At 54.7% G+C, this 17,679-nt stretch overlaps 1 protein-coding gene across 1 annotated transcript; it reads right to left on the bottom strand.

Moving 5' to 3' along the window:
* Window positions 1-722: 722 nt before the first annotated feature.
* On the bottom strand, window positions 723-12,804 carry ADAMTS15 (ADAM metallopeptidase with thrombospondin type 1 motif 15). The gene is made up of 8 exons (XM_017809856.1): window positions 11,890-12,804; window positions 7,576-7,708; window positions 6,851-7,018; window positions 6,142-6,425; window positions 5,182-5,359; window positions 4,902-5,083; window positions 4,149-4,324; window positions 723-3,718 (listed from the first exon to the last, which is right to left on the bottom strand). The coding sequence occupies exons 1-8, from the start codon at window positions 12,802-12,804 to the stop codon at window positions 2,938-2,940; spliced, it is 2,817 nt and encodes a 938-aa protein (XP_017665345.1). The 3' UTR covers window positions 723-2,937.
* Window positions 12,805-17,679: the final 4,875 nt, after the last annotated feature.

Raw genomic sequence — 17,679 nt, 5'->3', positions numbered from 1 at the left:
GCCAGGACGGGGCTTGGAACAATCTGGTCTAGTGGAAGGTGCCCCTGCCCATGGCAGGGGGCGGAATGAGATGATCTTTTAGTTCACTCTGTGATAATGGAAAGCAAAGTGAGCTTGCCCTCCAATAAAACACACAAAATTTGCCAAATCAGTACAACATAACAGAGAAATAAGTTGCATTTGCTGGAGGAAAATAAAATCTCAGGCAATCTGCTGAGAGCTGGAGGGGGTGACATCAGGCAGCCCTGAGCTGATGTGTCCCAGTAAAAGGAAGGACCCCAGGGGAACAGGGAAAGAGGGCTCTGACTCAGGGAGGGTGTGCTGGGAATTCCAAGAGGAACACACAGCCGTGGTTGTTCCAGGATGTGAGAGTGCTGTTTCAGTTTACATCAATCCTTTTAACTCTGTATTCTCTGACAAAAGAACAGCCTGATTTCAGCAAACCAGCCTTGTTCATTTAACATTCTGCTGGTGGTGACCCTTGGGGCTCACAGGGACTGATCCACCTCTGGGATCCTTCAGCTTGGGTTTCTTTTTTACCAACAACAAATCCTATAGCAGAACCGAGTCAGAATAAACCTGTTGGGCTTTCAAAGGTGTTGTTTTGTTCTTCAATTAATGAGCCAAGGCTTTAAAAGTTTGGGTTCACAGTAAGACTTGAAATGCCCTGCAGCCACCAAATAATAACTTTGGCAGGACCATGTGCCACTGGGAAGCAGGTGTAATTTTAAATACAGTTTTATTTCAGGTTGCTATTGATGCACAAACAGCAGAGATCAAGGTTCAGTATACATGGTATACACAAAGCAGCCAGTTCCATTGGCATCTCCGTCCTTTTGCTGCACTCTCAGCAAAAGAACCTCACACAAGGAATCCCTGCCCTCCCTGGGATCAAGGGTGACAATTGCTTGGTGGCTTGGAAACCAGCTGTGGGATGGCAAGACTCTAAAGTGCAGCTCCTCAGAGCTCTGTCCCCAAAGGAAAGCATGGCAGGCTCGGTGGGAAAACTCTCCAAAAATGGATGGTATGTTCACGGGAATGGAGACCTGGGAGGGATTTCCTAAGAATGTTAAATCGTCTTCCCTGCTGTGCAGAGCAACCACAACATCTGCTCCTGGCTCTGTGGAGCAGTGTGGAGACGCAAAATATTATTGTGTTGAAAAAGGAATTACATCAATCCAGGGAGGATGGGCCCACAAACATTGTCATATGCAGTTTGTGAAGCCAGTGGAAAGATCTAGCAAGGGAACCCTCATGCCACCACTGTCCTGATTGTAGTCATCCTTCTTATCTTGCCCACAGCTGGAGACCTTTGGGAGCCAACCAAGGGGCATTTCCACGCTGTACCTCCATGGGACTGAGCAAGCAAGATAAGCTCCAAGCCTTTACCTGCTGAGACAGCATCTTCTGCCTACCCAAAATCTGTGTCTCATCCATAAAATCCCTTTCTGATGATCCCAAAACTGTGTAGGTCAACCCAGATGCTCTGGCTTGCTCCCAGTCACAGCTAATTTAATTAAGAAGCACCTTCATCAGTGATGAAGCAAAAAATTAAATGGTCCCTGCTTGTTTCATCTTAGCAAGAGACCTAAACAATGGTTAAATGGTTTTTGGAGGGAGGTAAAACAGCCTCTGACCACAATGGGCACAACCACCAGAGGTACAGAATAACCACTTGCATAAGACTCTGGAGTGAGAAAGTGGTTGTAGATGCTCTGCAGCAGCAAGAGGCTCAACATTCCCTCTTTTCCTGCACTACTGAACTCTACTGAGTCTCTTTGCTCCCAGGACGGCCTGAAACCCAAATTATTCTTCCCTTTCTGCAGCTCAAAAGCAATGCCAGGCAGTTACCCCAGCTCTGCTAGAGCTCAGGATGTCTCAGAGGGGCTTAACACAGAGGAAAAACATCCCAACCTGGCCCAAAGGTCAGAGGGCAGTGGGATGTCTGGCATACTGGTCTCATTAAGCATCAAGCACCATTTCCAGAGTGGAATGAAGCACCAGTGACTGCTGGGGCTGTGTCTGACCCTGTGGTACTACAGTACAGTTGCTTGTTGCTTTTTTACAATGACAGCTCAAACCTCAGGTCCACAGTGATCCCTTTTAACCCTGAAAGCCTTCAGGTGGGCAGGTTACAAACCGCCCTGGACTGGGGTGTCAAGGAGCATCCGGATGCTCACAGAGCCCCATCCCAAAGCACCTTAGAAAACCCTCAGGCAGGTGAGATCCCACTGGGAATAACACCGGCCCTGCTACGCAAGGTTTACATCCATCAGGAGAGGAGGAAGGAGGTTAAAGAAATACAGAGTTAAGCACCATAAAATTTACACTGGTCAGGTCATAAACATGACGAGATAACGAAAATAAAGCCACCACCTTCCAGCCTGGCCTGGGGACGCTGCTGGGACCACAAAGTCACCACCAGCGAGCCCTGGAGGCCTCAGTCCCAGCACCTTGTCAGTCATTGCATTGGTAAAATCCTTTTGATCCCGCTTAGCACGAGTGTTGGGGGAGTCAGGGGAGAGAGGAGGTAGGCTTGGCCCTGGGAAGGTGGGGAGAGGCTTCAACTGTGCAATTTAGGGGCATCTCCCTGCCTGTACATAGATCCATCTCTGGCAGTGATGATGCTCCTCGTTTCCATCTGTCCCCCCAAACTCCCATTGCCTCCACTGGTGGTTTCCATGTCAATCAGTGGCTTCGAGGTAGATGTTCATTCCCGCTCTGTCTCTGAGAGACTTGGTCGGCAAAAGCCCTCTCTCCCGGGTGTGTGAGGTGTCCCAACACCCAGCTCCCTTTTTTGTCCCTGTTTTTTCTTACTTTTCCCCCCATTTGCTATGTGCTATGGACATCTCCCCATCTCCCAACCCCTGGCTGCTGCTCAGCTGCACCCAGCTAGAGGAACACCACGCCCTTCCTTGCAGACACCCCTTGACCTGCTCAGCACGGCCTCAAGGTGCAGAAATCCAGCTCCTGCGGCTTCCTCCGAAAATTGCAACTCTCCCGGGGTAGGAGGCGCCCGGTCGGGACCAAACATTTCAACGCCCGTCTCTTGAAGCCCCGTCCGCAGCTCTTGGAGCAGGGAGACCAAGGTCCAGCTTCCCAGGCTGGGCAGGGCTCCCCACAGAGCCGGACGTCAGGGGGTCTCTGCGCCGCGTCGCACTCAGCAGCCGGTTGCCCGTAGGAATCGCGACAGGCCACCGAGCGCTTCTGCAGTCCATCGCCGCAGGTGACGGAACAGGCCTCCCAACCACCCGCCGCCCACTTGTAGGAGGGACGTTTGTAGCTTGGTCTCCCGCCATCCAGGCGGTTGGACAGGCTGAGCACACTGTTGTTGAGATCTGGCGGGGTCTTGCCCTCCTTCTTGTAGGAGACCTTGTCCTCCTTGCTCTCCTTGGGGAGGTAGAAGGAGTAGCGTACCCGAGGAGGGGTCATCTTCCCCACGGAGAGCACCTCCAGAGTCAGGGGTTCCTGGATGGGCTTGAAGGCTTGGAGGCTCTCGACGGCGGTGCCGGTGCCGCTGTAGCGCAGGACGCTGCCCTTCACCATCAGGTCCCTCTCCACGGCCGAGACGATGAAGTGGCCATTCAGGAGGTACTTGCCCTGTGCATTCTTCAGAGCCAAGTAGTTGTCATCGCTGATCAGCCCTTTGTAACCCCGCTGCCGGATGTCGATGTTGGAGGCACCTGCAGGGATGACCACCACGAAGTTGTAGCCGTGCCTGGAAGAGAAGAGCAGTCAGGGCAGGACATCAGGGACATCATGCTACACATGACCTCAGCCCCCTGCAGCTACAGCCCTGAGATCCTCTCACCCCTACAGTTGTCTCCTCCTTCCCATGAAGGCCATTTTGAATCTCCTCCCTACACCGAGTTTTGTCAAGGCTGATGTTGCACAGATACAAGCAAGATGCTTCAGCTCAACAGTTCCAGGGATTAACTCCATCATCAGGAGCCAGTAGCACATTTAATGTGTCCTGCTTCTCCTTCAGAGCCAGCCCAGGTCTCCATGTAGTGATGTACACGAGCATCAGCAGATTTTACTTGGGATGGACTTATCACCTATCATCCTATTCATGACCTTCCTGCATCCCCCACCCCTAAAAGCACAGCTGGGTGTAGGGCAAGCACATGTGGTCACCAAACACTCACATGGGTTTGGTGAACAAGCCCGAGACTTTCTTGCAGCTCTTGTTGTCTCCTCCACAGACACTGCACTTGTCGAACTTCTTCTTGGAGCCCAACTTCCCGTCACAGCCCGCCTTGATGCATTTGCCCTGGACACAGACCGAGGTGGAGTCCGGGGAGCAAGGGGTACCATCCACAACCTGCACCAGGGTGAGCAAATCAAGCTGCTGCATTTCCCTCTGACACTCCCGAAACTCCCCCAGAGGTGGCTGTCCAACCCCAACCCATCCAACAGGTCTGAGGAGATGCCAGAAGGCACTATGTCGCCCTTTGCTCAGGCTCTGTTTTTCAGTCAGGATTTTTGGGGGTCTCTGAGAAGAGATGGATGAGGCTACATCCCTTTTCTGCTCTGTCTACAGAATTTCCTGTCCTTTCCGTTGCAGGGACACCATAACATCACCCTGCTCAGATCCATGTCCGGATGCCCACCCTGTCCTGCACATTGCTTCCCCAGCACCATAATTATCATCCTCTATTCCAGGACTGTGGGAATATCCCAGAGGCACCTTTACAAACCCAGAGGAAGACCTCTGGATCAACTCTAGCCCTGAGGTAAAGCAGACACATAGAGCTGATTCATAGCAGCCTGGTGGATTCCCCTCCTCTACCACCTCATCTAACACCATCCACCCACCAGACAAAGAAAATTCATTCTTTTCCAGACTCACTGGAGTTATCCCACAGCCCAGGTGCTGACTCTGGGGGTCTCTCACCTACCTTGGGTGCCAGCACGTAGAAATAGCCAGTGCCATTAGCCCGGCAGATGAGCTTGCACTTATCCCGGGGTGAGACTCCGGAGTATTTGGGGACCCAGGAGACGGAGGCAGTGAGGCGGTTGGTGCTGTGACTGTAGCCATTGAAAGCCTCACATTGCTCCTCACGGAAGCTCTTCCCTGGCACTGGAAAAAAATAGGGATGTGGGGCTGAGTACCAGCCTGGACCTCCAGCTCTGGTTTTATGGGGTTGTCACAGCTCAAGCTGAGCTCCAGCCCCTTACCTGCAGCAGGGCAGGGCTCCAGGTTGCAGGAGCGGTACTTGACGCGGATTCCCTCGCAGTAGGAGCCCCCATTGGCCGGCACCGGGTCAGTGCATTCCCGCTTTGCCAGCTGCACCCCACCGCCACACGTCCGGGAGCACTGCCCATAGGGAGCCCACTTGGCCCAGCCACCGTCCACCTGAGGGGATACAGGGGATGAGATGCTGCATCCCCTTCACTATCTCCATCCCTTCACCAGCAAAACCTCCAGCTGCCCCCAAACCTGCCCAGGGCTGACCAGAGCAGAGCAGCATCATCACTCTTTGAGAAATACCACAGAATCACAGAATGTGCTGAGTTGGAAGGGCCCCACAAGGATCATCGAGTCCAACCCTCAGCCCTGCACAGGCCCATCCCCAAGAGTTACACCCTGTGCCCCAGAGGATCATCCAAACCCTCCTGGAGCTCTGGCAGCCTTGGGGCCATGACCACTGCCCTGGGGAGCCTGGTCAGTGCCCGACCACCCTCTGGGGGAAGAACCTTTTTCTAAGATCCAACCTAAGCCTGCCCTGACACAACTCCAGGCCAATTCCTTGGGGTCCTGTCACTGGTCACGCAGAGCAGAGCTCAGGGCTTCCCCTCCTCCGCCCCTCCCAAGGAAGTTGGAACTGCAGTGAGGTCTCCCCTCAGTCTCCTCCAGCTGAACAGACCAAGTGCCCTCAGCTGCTCCTCACACGGCTTCCCCTCATGGCCCATCTCCATCTTTGGACACTCTCTAATGGCTTAATATCTTTCTTATATTCCAGTGCCCAAAACTGCCATAATATTCAAGGTGAGGCCGCACAGAGGATGTCCAGTTCGTCCCACATCAGTCACCTCCCGCTGGGTTCCCAGCACCAGGAGGTGGAGGAGTTGCTCAGCCAGCACCCACTCGGAGCGACCCCATGGGATGTTTTTGGGGCTCCTAGCACAGGTACTCACCCTGTACTTGCTGATGTTGTGCCTCTCCACGCAGGCTCCCTTCAGGCAGAAGCGCCCATCGCCACAGCCAGTGCCATCGGCCCAGGGGAAGTGCCGAGTCTGGCACACGATCTGCCCACGTGCCTTACCCGTGCACCAGAGCTTGGCACAGTACTGCATGTAGGGGCAGGGCTTGGAGCCCACCCCGAAGGCCAGCTCACACTGCTGGTTCAGGCTGTAGCTTGTCCCCGGCAGGTCTTCGGGCAGTGGGATGGGTTTGGTGGGCTGGTCCAGCAAGCAGTCCCCTGCAGGAATGGAGAGGGAGAGAGGGTCTACCAGGTCCTGGGGGAGTTGTATGGACCAGTGTGGGAAGGGAGAGTGAGGGATGGCTGCTGGAAATTTGGCCAAAGCTCTCCAGGTGCTACCCCAGGGATACCCTTGAGGTCAGCTGCATCCCAGACTCATGTGACTTCATCTCCTGGTGATGCTGTAGAGCTGTGCCAGCAGCCTCAGCACAGATGTCACTGCTGAAGGCACCCCAGCACCTAGGAAGCCTGGATGGTACAGAAATGCTGCCAAACTCCCCTTTTCCTTCTGAATTTGTTTGCAGAGCCAGGAGAAGAACTGCTCTACAGCCCCCCATGTCTCCCAGTAAACACGCCCAGGGATGGACCCTGCTCCCACAGGGCAGAGACACAGTTAAGAGGACGAGGGGCACAGGAGGGCTCACCGTGGCCACTGTCGAGGAAGTCAGTGATGATGGCAGCGCTGCAGGCTGACCAGGGTTTGGCCCGGTCGATCTGGATGAGGGTGGGGGACATCATGTGGTTGGTCTTCAGCTGGCCGAAGACCTCCTCACAGGCCTTCACATTGTCATGGGGCATGTTGAAGACGTGGCCTGGGGTTACACAAAGGGGGCAGCGTGAATAACCGTGCAGGCCAGGCAGAGCAGGGCCCCCACAGCTTCCTGCAACAGGGGAAACTGAGGCACGGAGCAGTGCAGGCCCTTGCAAGGATTACAATGGCTGTGGGCAGCCCAGGAGAGCCAGTGAGCTTTCCAGTTCTTTCCCAGGTGCTTTGTGCATGAGGAGAGCACTTAGGAAAGGAAGGACAAGGGAAATTGCAAAAAGAAGGTGACTTCAGCACTCTCCCCCCTCCCTCCTCCTCCTCCTCCTCCTCCTCCTCCTCCTCCCAGCTGTGCCCTCTGCCTGTTATTTCAGGACTCCTGAATCCTGGAAACCCACTGTGGTAGCAACCACAACAGCAAAGCCTTTTGCTTCCTTAGCTACCCTTTTCCACCTGGCTTGGGCACAGTCTCGTGCCCCGAGGTGGAGTTTTCTGATCACCCAACACCGGTCATTGTCTCATCTTCCAGAAGACAAAACCAGGGTTATTTTGAGCCCTGCCAGCTCCTGTAATTCCTCCCAAGAAGGAGAGGAGAGCAGGGAGCCTTACCCAGCTCATGGGCGGTGGTGAAAGCTGAGGGCAGCCCATCGTCCTCGATGACGGAGCAGCTGCGCTTGGGGTCACACATGGTGCCCACATCTGCCATCCCCAGAGTGTCACAGGTGGTGGCACCACATAGGTCCTGCCAGGCACAAAGGGTAGAGGTTAGTTCTGTGGACGGCACAGGTACTACAGTTCCCCATCCGCACCCTGTACCTGGTACCCCAAGGGGCACTGCTGAGGGGGAGAAAGCACAAAGGGATGGAAATCACAGAGGCAGGAAATTTGAATCCTGACCCAGACCAGGCTGCAACGGTATGTTTGTATTTAACCCTGGCACCAGGGGTGTGTCTAGCATCCTGCTGTGCCTTCAGCAACAGCTTTTCCCACCCAAACAGTTCCTCCAGCCAGGGCGGAGCTGGTTTCATCGTGGAGAATCCAGTCTGGCTCCCATCTTCTTAAGTGTGAGCTCAAGGACCAGACCCAGGTGAGCGGATGGGAATACATCTGGCCTTGGACCCACAGCTGACCCACTTCCCAACCTCATTTCTCAACTTTTTCCTAGGAAGAAGAAGCCACTGGTCCAGGGCCAGAGGTTTCCAAGGCTAAAGGAAGTGCTCCGGCCTCTCCAAGACACTCTGCAGCCATCCCTCAAGGAGCAAGCAAGAGGAATTAGCCCAGCCTTCCACCCCCAAACTGAGGACAGCCTGACCCCACACAGATGCTGCCAGGGGAGAGGATGGAAAGGATCTTGTTGTAGGTGAATCTACCCTTCTCCAGGATCCAAAGGTGCTTGTGCAAATAAAAAGTCCATTTAAGACACACCGTTGCTGCAGCTTGGTAATAACCTTGCCCTCAGGTGCTCCCTTCCCCTGCTGGGGTGCATCAGTGTTTTGAGAGGGCTAGAGCACCATCCCCATCCCTCGGTCCTGTCCCAAAGTTGCTGGGGAGGCTACACGGGGTGCAGGAAGCTGCTTTCCACATGAAAAGAAAACGTAAGGGACTCAAGGGGCGCTTCCATGCTATAAATAAGTGTGATTCATGCTCAACGCTCGCCCAGCCAAAGAGCCTGGGCTGCTCAAAATCCTGCAGGAGCTGCTCTGCCAACATTTCCAGCAAGGTTTCCAAGCTGAAAGGCATTCCCGTGCAGGCAGGTTCAGCTGTGGGTAAATAACAGTCCTGATGACTTCAGAGAGCCCTGGCCAGGGCTGAGATGGCTTTAGCAGGAGACCTGAGGCACAGGCAAGACCGTGATCTTCAGAGAGGTGAAGAAATGTCTGGGTCTGGGCTGGTGGTGGAACACCCCGTCATACAAGTGGGTTCAGCACTTTGCTCTGCAACACTTTCCCCATCAGCTGGGACCCTGCTGCATCCCTGATCCCACCCCCTGCCTCAATGCTGGCAGGGACAAGCAGGTCCAAACCCACAGCCCCATACAGGGCCACCACCAGTGGGCATGGGGTGATTAATGGTGCTGACAAGCCCAAGCACAGGGTCCCCAGTCCCAAAACACCACCAAGAGCCAGTGCCATCACCATGCTGAGCTAACCCAGGGATGCAGCTGGCCCAGGCCCCTCCGCCCATGCTCTCCCCAGCGCTGGGTGTTTGGGGGTAAGGAAGGTGCGTGGGGAGGGATGACAGAGCATCACGGGGACAAGGTGGCCGCTCTTTAAAGAGTTCCCTCACAGGCGCAGCGAGATTTTGGCTCCCGGTCTAACACCTGCACTGACACACTGACCCACTTCTGGCTCTGAACCTCGCCAGCTGGGATACACGACAAGCAGCTCGTCACCAGGTATGCCCTGATTCCCCCACCATGACCTCCTTGGGGTGGCCAAGGGACGCTAGGCAGCATCTTTGGGCTTTAATGAGGGGTGCTGAGCCCCATAAAACACCTCCTCCAGCCTTGCTGGGCATAAGCCTGCTCAGGAGGAGATGCAATGCAAGGATGGAGCTACAGAAGGGAGGAGAGAGAACTGGAAGAGGTTTAAGGCAGAAAAGTGTGCAGAGTGCCGGCTCTGCCTTTGCTCACCATCCCTGATATCCTCCGCTGACAGCACAGACACGGGGAGGATGCTCAGTGCCCCAAAGGGCTGCAGACAACCTGCTGAATGCACCATTGGCACTCTCCTGACAGCCTGACTCTTCCTCTGTGGGACCTTCCTCATCCCTTTTCCTCATCCCTTGTGAACTTCAAGATGTTCTCCAAGTCAGCTGGGAGGATCCTTGTGGCTTGTGCATTAATTCACCTACTCAGAGATCAGCTCATAAGCTCTCTCTCCCTTCCATGGAGGCTTCCTGTGGGCATGCAAAGCAACTCCAAAAAGCTGAGCCTTGAGCTACAGCAATTCCAAACTCCCCTGCAGCATCTGCTACACTGCAGTTCCTTCATGCAGCACCCCTTCGGTTTTACAGCACAGCAAAGATGTTCAGCAAACATCTGTTGGTCCAGGATGGGTGGGAAGAATGGCTGAGCTCTCTGCTGTGCTGTGCAAGAATATTTCCAAGAGGCAGGAGGGCAGCTGAAGGCTGGATGCTCTGCAGGACCCTCCAACAGCACCAGCTCAGGTGGCTCAGGACTGAGCTCCCCAAAGGCAAATCCACCATCCAGCACGACTGATGTTGGGAGGGAGCAAAGCCAAGCAGGAAAGGACAGCCCCATTCATCAGCAACTCGTTGACATAACTGGAAACTGCCTATCAACTGGGCTGGAGGTGAAATTTGAGTCAGGGGCTTATGTAACAGCTTTTTGGCAGGGAGATAAGCTTCAAGGTTTCAGGGGACCACAGATGGATGCACTCAAGAAAGGCAGATGTCTCATCGATCGTGTGCCTGTGCACGGAGCTTGCTTTGGGATTTCAAGAATGGCTGGTTTAGCAATGTGTAAAAAACGCAGCCCAGCCATGATCGACAGCTTTTGGATCACTGGAACCGGCTCTGTCCCACCTGCGGCTCTGGTGACCTCACCAGGTTCCCACCAGAGATGGAGCTGGCTCATCCCTGCAGGGCTGTTAGCAGTGTCCACTTCTTCAAGCCTCCCCATGTAGGCAGGAGCTGCTCCAGCAGCCGGGGCTTCAATCCTGCCTGTGCTCCCGCAGGATTCACAGCTGGCCCGGGGCAGGGGGACAAGAAGAGGGGAAGGACAAGGTCTTGCACGTCCTGCACAGCATCACTCCTGCTCCAGGGCCATTGTCAGCCTACACTGACCTCAGCCTAGGGACAGCTGAACTGAGCGGGATGTTATATCCTTCCCACTCAAAAGTATTTGACTTGCAGAGATGTTTTGGGAATGGTCTCCCTGCCATTGAGAGGAGTGCCTGACCTGTCCCTAATCCAAAAACATCTCGGCAGGGCTAGCGAAAGGAGAACAAGCCTTTGCTGCCAAAGCCTGCTGCAGCCAGGGTAGGATGTTACTGTACTCTCCAAGCTGGGCTCATCCTCCTCCCATCCCATCAGTGATTTCGGGATGCAGGCATTGAATTGATGTCCACGCTGGAAAAGGACCACAAGGAAGGAGGAGCATTGGAAGTAGGTTGTTGGAGCAGTATCACCCAGTTTGTGGGGGTGGGAGGAGGCAGAGTTCATCCCACACCCCACATTGCCTGCAGAGCCTGTGCCAAAGGAAGCTCAAAGCCCCTCTCCCTCCACAGGGATGTGTCCAGCCCACAGCAGACGTGGGGGACGCTTTCCCCTGTCCCCCCTCCCCTGTAGCACATGGCTGTAGCACTGGCTGAATCTCTGGTGCTTCACTTCCAGCCCTGAACCGGGTCCATGCAGCACAGCCAGCGTGGAGGAGAGCTCCAGGTTCTCAGGAGGACCTCATGCATGAGTCAGAGGAAGCAGGGAGAGGTATTTTTCTTGGCAGGTGGCACCAGAAGCTCTTCCCAACTGGGGAGGGGGAAGCGGGGCCATGTTCCTCCTCTTCTGGGTTCAGCCCCCTCATTTCAGAGTGGTGGCTGCTGGAAGCCAGAGCTGCAGGGCATTGGCTGCCAGGAGACGGGGGATGAAGCAGAAGGTTTCTCCCCGTGGGGCAACCTGTCTTTGGGCACCTCCTGGCCTCATTCACCCCCTGGCAGGGATTGTTCCAGACTGCTGGCCAAAACCTGCCCAGGGGACAGCAAGGGCTGGCTCCATGCCTCTGCTCCACCCCACCACAGCATCTGAGAGTGGGGGTTCCCTTGGGAAAGGGGAATTGGCCAGAAGCACAACCTCCTCCCTCATGCAGCACCACAGAGGTGGGGTGCAGATGGCAGAACGCCTTAGCACAGTGCAGGGCTCCTTGAAATGGGGGACAGTTCCTCCGGACCACCCCCCTGCACCCACCTGCTTGGTGAAGAGGATGGCGGTGTCCCAGTACTCAGGGTGCTTGTCGCTGACTTTGTTCCACTTCTTCTGCCAGGCGCAGAAGTTGCGGAGGGTAAGGGCAGCGTTGCTGGTGATCTTGGGCCCCTTGTCATCCTGCCCAATGAGGAGGAACTTGACCACGGAGATCTGAATGGGGTTACGGATGCTGGGGTGCTTGTAGAGGCGGGCGGCTGTGGCCATGAGGGTGAGCAGGTAGTGCTGGAGGTCATCCCCGTGGAACTTCACCATCGACTCGTCAGCCACCACCAACGTCTCCACGTAACGTGGCACCGAGGCAAAGCGCTTGGCCCGACCCCCTTTCCCCCCTGCACGCCTCCGGTACTTGTCGAGCGCCTGCAGCACGCCAGGTGTGAGCCCGGAGCCCACGGCGCACCGGGATGCTCCAGACCCGACGGGGCGGCCGGGGCTGCGGCGCTGCAGGTGATGGACTCCTCCGGCCGCCCCCCCCGCTAGCGGGCTGATGAGGTACTCGGCTCCCCGGTAGCCGAAGGCCCCCCGGAGCCCCCCGCAAAGGCTGAGGGCGGCGAAGGACTCGCGGTCGGCGTTGACATCCCCTGAATAGAAGCAGTGGCGGAGAGCGGGGAGGGGCCGGCCGGCCGCCCCCAAGTAGTGAGCGGCGAAGGAGGGCGCGATGAAACGGGCGTCGGGGGAGAGGTGGAGGTAGAAATCCTCCCCGAAAGCCGAGAGCTGGATCACCACTGCCTGCCCTCCCCGGGGGGGCTCGGCCGGCCCCCCCCTGAAATAAGCCGGCCCGTTGATGTCGGGGTCCAGGCGGAGAGGGGTGACCAGCGCAGTGTCGGGGTCTGGGGGTCCCTCCGAGGGCAGGCTCAGCCCCGGGGTGCCCAACAGCAGCAGTGGCAGCAGCGGCAGCATCGTCCCGGCGGGCTCAGGCCGGCGGCATCGGGGTTCGGGGGAGGCGCGGGGGGAGAAAGCAGGACCCGGCCCCCCCCTTCCTCCCTCCTCTTCCTCCTGGACCCGCGGAAGCTGGAGGGAGCGGAGCGACCCCGCCAGTACCTGCCTTGCGGGGCGCGCCGGGGTTTTATAGTGAGGGAGCGGGGGGAGCGGGGCGCGGCTTGGCCCTGCCGCAGCCACTCCGGGGCGGGGGGCTGGGAGCGGAGCCGAGCGGGGCCGAGCGGGGCCGGGACAGGACCGCGCTCCGCCCGGGGCTGCCACCACCTCCCTGGGGCGGAGCGGCGGGGGGGCGGCACCGCCGGGGGGGTGTGGAATGGTGGGAGAGGGTGGGGTGGGGATGGGCTGGGATGGGCTGGGGGCTCGAGATGGGGTGGGATAGGGGGTGTGATGGGATGAGGGGAGATAGCGTGGGTGGTGGGATGGGATGGAATGGAATTAGGTGGGATGGGGGGCGCGGATGGAGTGAAATGCGATGGGGGGCTGGGGTGAGATGGGATGGGGGTGGGATGGAATAGGTTGGAACGGAGTGGAATGGGATGGGGTTGGGTGGAACGCTATGGGGGCTCGAGATGGTGTGGGGTAGGGGTGGGATGAGATGGGGTGAGATGGGGTGGGTGCTGGGATGGAATAGAATGAGGTGGGATGGGGGGTGGAATGTGGGAGGGTGAGAATGGGATAGGACTGGGGGAGGTGGGAGCAGGAGGGCTGGGCAATAGGATGGGATGGAGGGAGACCCTCTTCACTTTTATTCCTGCAGCTTAGAGGGGAACTCTGCAGCTCCCCAGGGATACTCCCATCTGCCACTCTCCCTCCTGCCACTCTGGTTGTTCTGGGTCCTGCTCTAAGCGATGGGAGAGGATGGAGCTCTGTGACCCCACGGGGGGAGGGGGGGGCAGGGGGGGTACTCTGGTTGCAATGGGGGTGTGCAGGGAAGATGAAATGTCAGAGAATCATTGAATCATGGAATAGTTTGGGTTGGAAAAGGACCTTTAAAGGTCAGCTAGTCCAGCCCCCCATCCTCTTCTCTGTGCTGGTATTTGGGACAGTTCAGTGTAGTGGGGGACCTGCTGTTTGGACGCAGAGGGCTTAGTTCCCAGATTTATTTGGGAAGATATTAACATATGTTTTTCACAGCCTGGGTGATTTAGCAATGAGGGCTGGGCTGTGTCCCTCCATGCACCTCCAGACTTGCCAGCCCAGCTAAATGGTCCCTGTCTACAGATCAGGGGGATCCCAGAACTCTTCTTCCCAGGGAACCGGCTTTCATTGCATCCCTTGCTACTCCACCCCAGTCCCATTCAGTGGCTCCAGCTGAGGGGCAAAGGTTATTTCCATTTCTGAGGAAGAGCTCAGCCTCCCTTCATCCCCAGGGTCAACAAAGGGAGCACTCCAGAAATGTTAACACCTGCAATATCCTCTCCTCTGAGACACCCAATGGATTAAATGGGGATTTCCCTACGCCCACCAGAGTGATCACCAGAACAGTGTCTGGAGGATGCTGGGGCAGCTGATGCTCTTGGGAGGTACAAAGATGTCACCATGGGTAGGATTTCTGGAAGCAGGACAGTTAAAAGAAGAGCAATGAAGAGTCCTCAGCAACCATCTATGGCTGAGGAAGAGATTTATCGGCACCAATAACCCCCACAGGTTGGTTTAATGATAAAAGTAAGGCCTTTCATGGATAGGCTGGCTTTGATGTGATTTCAAGCCCCAGCAAAGGCTGCAGGCACAGCTTAGGAATGTGTGCATGTATGAAATAAAAGCCAAGGCTGTTGCCTAAGAGGCAGAGCCCACAGCCTGGCTCGTTTTGATGCCAACGCGTCCCTGTGCTGTGGTTTGCTTGGTCGTGTGCCTTGCAGCTGAACTTGTGACCCCAAATAACCAGCTGACTGCACTGGGTTGAGGGAATCAGGGACTTTGTCTGCTGGCCAAAGTGCAACATGGTCAGGGATGTGGATAAGATCACAGAGAGAAAATGGGCAGCACAGGGAGCAGAGGGGAAAGGGGAGAAGGACACAACCTTGAGCGTCCTGAGGTGCCAGGAGGGAACTTCTTCCCATGGCATTGCCCCGTTCAACAGCATGAGTTTATCCAGAGACAACAGCAGCATACAGGATGGCACATGGTCCCAGAGGTGCCACCAGGTACCTCAGCCGAGTTAGTCATTGCTGCCCTGGAGCTCCAGCCCCTCCATCTGGGACATCTCCAGCAGCAGAGGATGAGTCAAAGTGAACTGGCAGGACTTCATCTCCAGCCTGGAGAACATCTGATTGCCTCCTGATGGGGAAAGACAGGCAGAAAATGCAAGTGGTTTGGCTGTGCCTGAGCTGAGACCCATTCCATCCTATCAGGCACAGGACTCACTGTGTCCCATGACACTGACACTGTGCCAACATCCTTGGGGTGGAAGTGTAGGGATGGATCAGCTGCTCCATCACAGCCTCCCCAGTCCTCACTGTCTCTCTCTGAGCAGCTGGGAATCACCTACCCCAAGGTAGGTTGCTTTGTTTCCAAACCAAACCATCTGGTGCTTCATTTTCCTGCCCATGGTGAGTAGAAAAGCTGAGGAGTACGTGCAGGAATATTGCTCACCCTTTCCAGGCAGCTCCAGGGGGTACAGGAATGTCTCGGAGCACTCCAGACCAGAAGGGAGGCACATTTTTATTTTATTTTTTCTCTAGCTCAAGGATGTGATGTGATTTTTTTTTCTTTGAGGGCCAACCAGCAGTTGTTTGCACCCCACAGCCCTTTACACCTTCAGGAAGGAGCTGGTCCAAGGTGGCACCTTGGTGTCACTTCATGTGGCTTTCCAGGTGCTCGGGGCTGCTCCTCACTCCTGTAGTTTGTCTGAATTTGATGGAAATGGGACGGATATAGGTGATCGGAAGGAGAGCACACCCTAAGCAGGGAATGGAGAAGGAAGATGCCTTTGAACCTCAGGACAGCTACAGATAACAAGGTATATTAAGGTATATAAGGTAAATTTGGCTTCTACTTCGATTTTTGCCTAGAAACCACTTTAAGGTAAAACTTATCTCACCCAGACCTACTCCATCACTCACCCTCATCTTGAAATATCAGTGCGAGATGGTTTACAGTGTGGATTCTCCTTCTTCCACCTTCCTCCTGCTTCATCCCAAGCATCTCCAGGAAACAGTGACAAGTTATTTTCTTTCTTTTATTCACCATTGGGATACCAAGAGTATGAGTTTAAAAATATAAGAAAAGAAACACACCTCCTCTTCCCCCAGACCTCACATACCTACTGGATGTTCCAGTTCACCAAAGAAATAGTTTTAAATAGACCATCTGAAAATTTTAGGCCAAAGATAGAGTGCAAAGGTGGTTAAGGCAGGGAATAGCTGGAGTTTAGGCCCTTCACTTGACTTTGGCTGAAAGGCTGGCAGATCTAAAGCTTGGGCTCCCTCCCAAAAGTTCAGGCTGTGCTCTCCCTACTCCCCACCACATGGGCACGAAGGAGGATCCTCTCCAGGGATTGAGGATGAGTCAAAGTGCATTGTTAGGCGGTTTTCCAGGAAAGAAAGGCTTGGAGAGAGAAATCTGGCTGTGTCTAGGTGAGGTTATTGAAGGTGAGATAGGCAAGAAACCTGAGCACATGGAGGACTTTGTAAGGTAAAACCTGCACCATCTTTGGTCCAGGAAGATGCTGGATTTAATTAGATTTGTTCTGGCTGGATGATGGGATGGGAGATGGGCAAGAGATGCTCCTCCTGGGGTTTCCCATGTGGTTATTCTATGCAACAGGGATGGCAGCAGCACTTCAACCTTGTGGTAGAAAAGGATATATGATTTAAACATCTTCAAGCACCTGTCTATGTGTCCCACCACAAAAATCAAACCAGCTTGTTCCCCACATGCAGAGGCGACACAGGAGAAGGATCCCTGTGCTTTGTGCATCTCTGCTGCCTTCTCACATGGTCCCAATACATACTGTCTCCACTAGAATCTCGCAGGGATTCCATATGGGAATAGCATGGTATGCTGAAAAAACCATAAAGCTTGATTTTGCCCAATTTCCATTCAGTATTGCAGGTCCTGGGGTTGTTGATTGTTCCTTTACCCTGAAAGCATCCAAAATTCCCCTCTCTCTTCACTCCTCTTGGTATTTAAGGCTCTCTCCTGGTTTTTTTCAATAGTTTTTTTCCAGGATGTTTTAAGGCAGCACGAGAAAATTTAGAGGAGCTTGATGATGGTCCCACATATCCCAAGAAACAATATCACGGGATTCTGATCACCTTCAGCCCGGAGATTTATGACCCAGGACTCATAGCTCTGTATTGTTCCCACCTGAGACAGGATCCACCCGTGATTAATTCCCTTTATGGGATGCTCATGGTGGGAATACAGGCAACAAAGACATATAAATTCACTGAGGGGGAAGCTACAGGTCTGGGTAAGCCTGAAAGTTTGTTTAAATGATGCACATCTGGAATAAACCTGGGAAGATGGAGACTCCCCAAGCCAGCTGCTGAGGATGCTCATCACTCAGGCAAACCATTATGAAGTTCATTCATGTTCATCAGCCCATAAACCATATGAGAGTGCAAAATGGAGGAGGGGAGATTTTTTCTTCCAAAACCCACTATTTTCATTATAACTTGCCCTATTTTTTTAGAGCTGTTTATGGGTTGGTCCATAGGAAAAGCAGCTCTAGGGCAGGTCTGGAGGTCTTTGTCAAATTCAGAGGGATTTAACGCCAGATCAGACACAGGTTTGGGGCTTGAGGAAGGACCAGGTGATCTTAGGAGGATCTTTTCATTGATGTGCTGGTCTCAGGATACTTTGGAAGCTTCAAGGCCCATCTTAGAAGCACAG

The sequence above is a fragment of the Lepidothrix coronata genome, unplaced genomic scaffold, assembly GCF_001604755.1.
Source record: "Lepidothrix coronata isolate B3197 unplaced genomic scaffold, Lepidothrix_coronata-1.0 Scaffold27, whole genome shotgun sequence".
In the NCBI taxonomy this organism is placed as follows: domain Eukaryota; kingdom Metazoa; phylum Chordata; class Aves; order Passeriformes; family Pipridae; genus Lepidothrix; species Lepidothrix coronata.
This window is presented reverse-complemented; position numbering and strand designations above follow the sequence as displayed.

Excerpts from the sequence above, each read along its gene's own strand:
- ADAMTS15 (XM_017809856.1), bottom strand. The coding sequence starts at position 12,804 with ATGCTGCCGCTGCTGCCACTGCTGCTGTTGGGCACCCCGGGGCTGAGC. Across the intron at positions 6,426-6,850 it reads CTTCCTCGACAGTGGCCACG|GGGACTGCTTGCTGGACCAG; the intron begins GTGAGCCCTCCT and ends CCATTCCTGCAG. Across the intron at positions 5,084-5,181 it reads GGAGCCCTGCCCTGCTGCAG|TGCCAGGGAAGAGCTTCCGT; the intron begins GTAAGGGGCTGG and ends ATTTTTTTCCAG.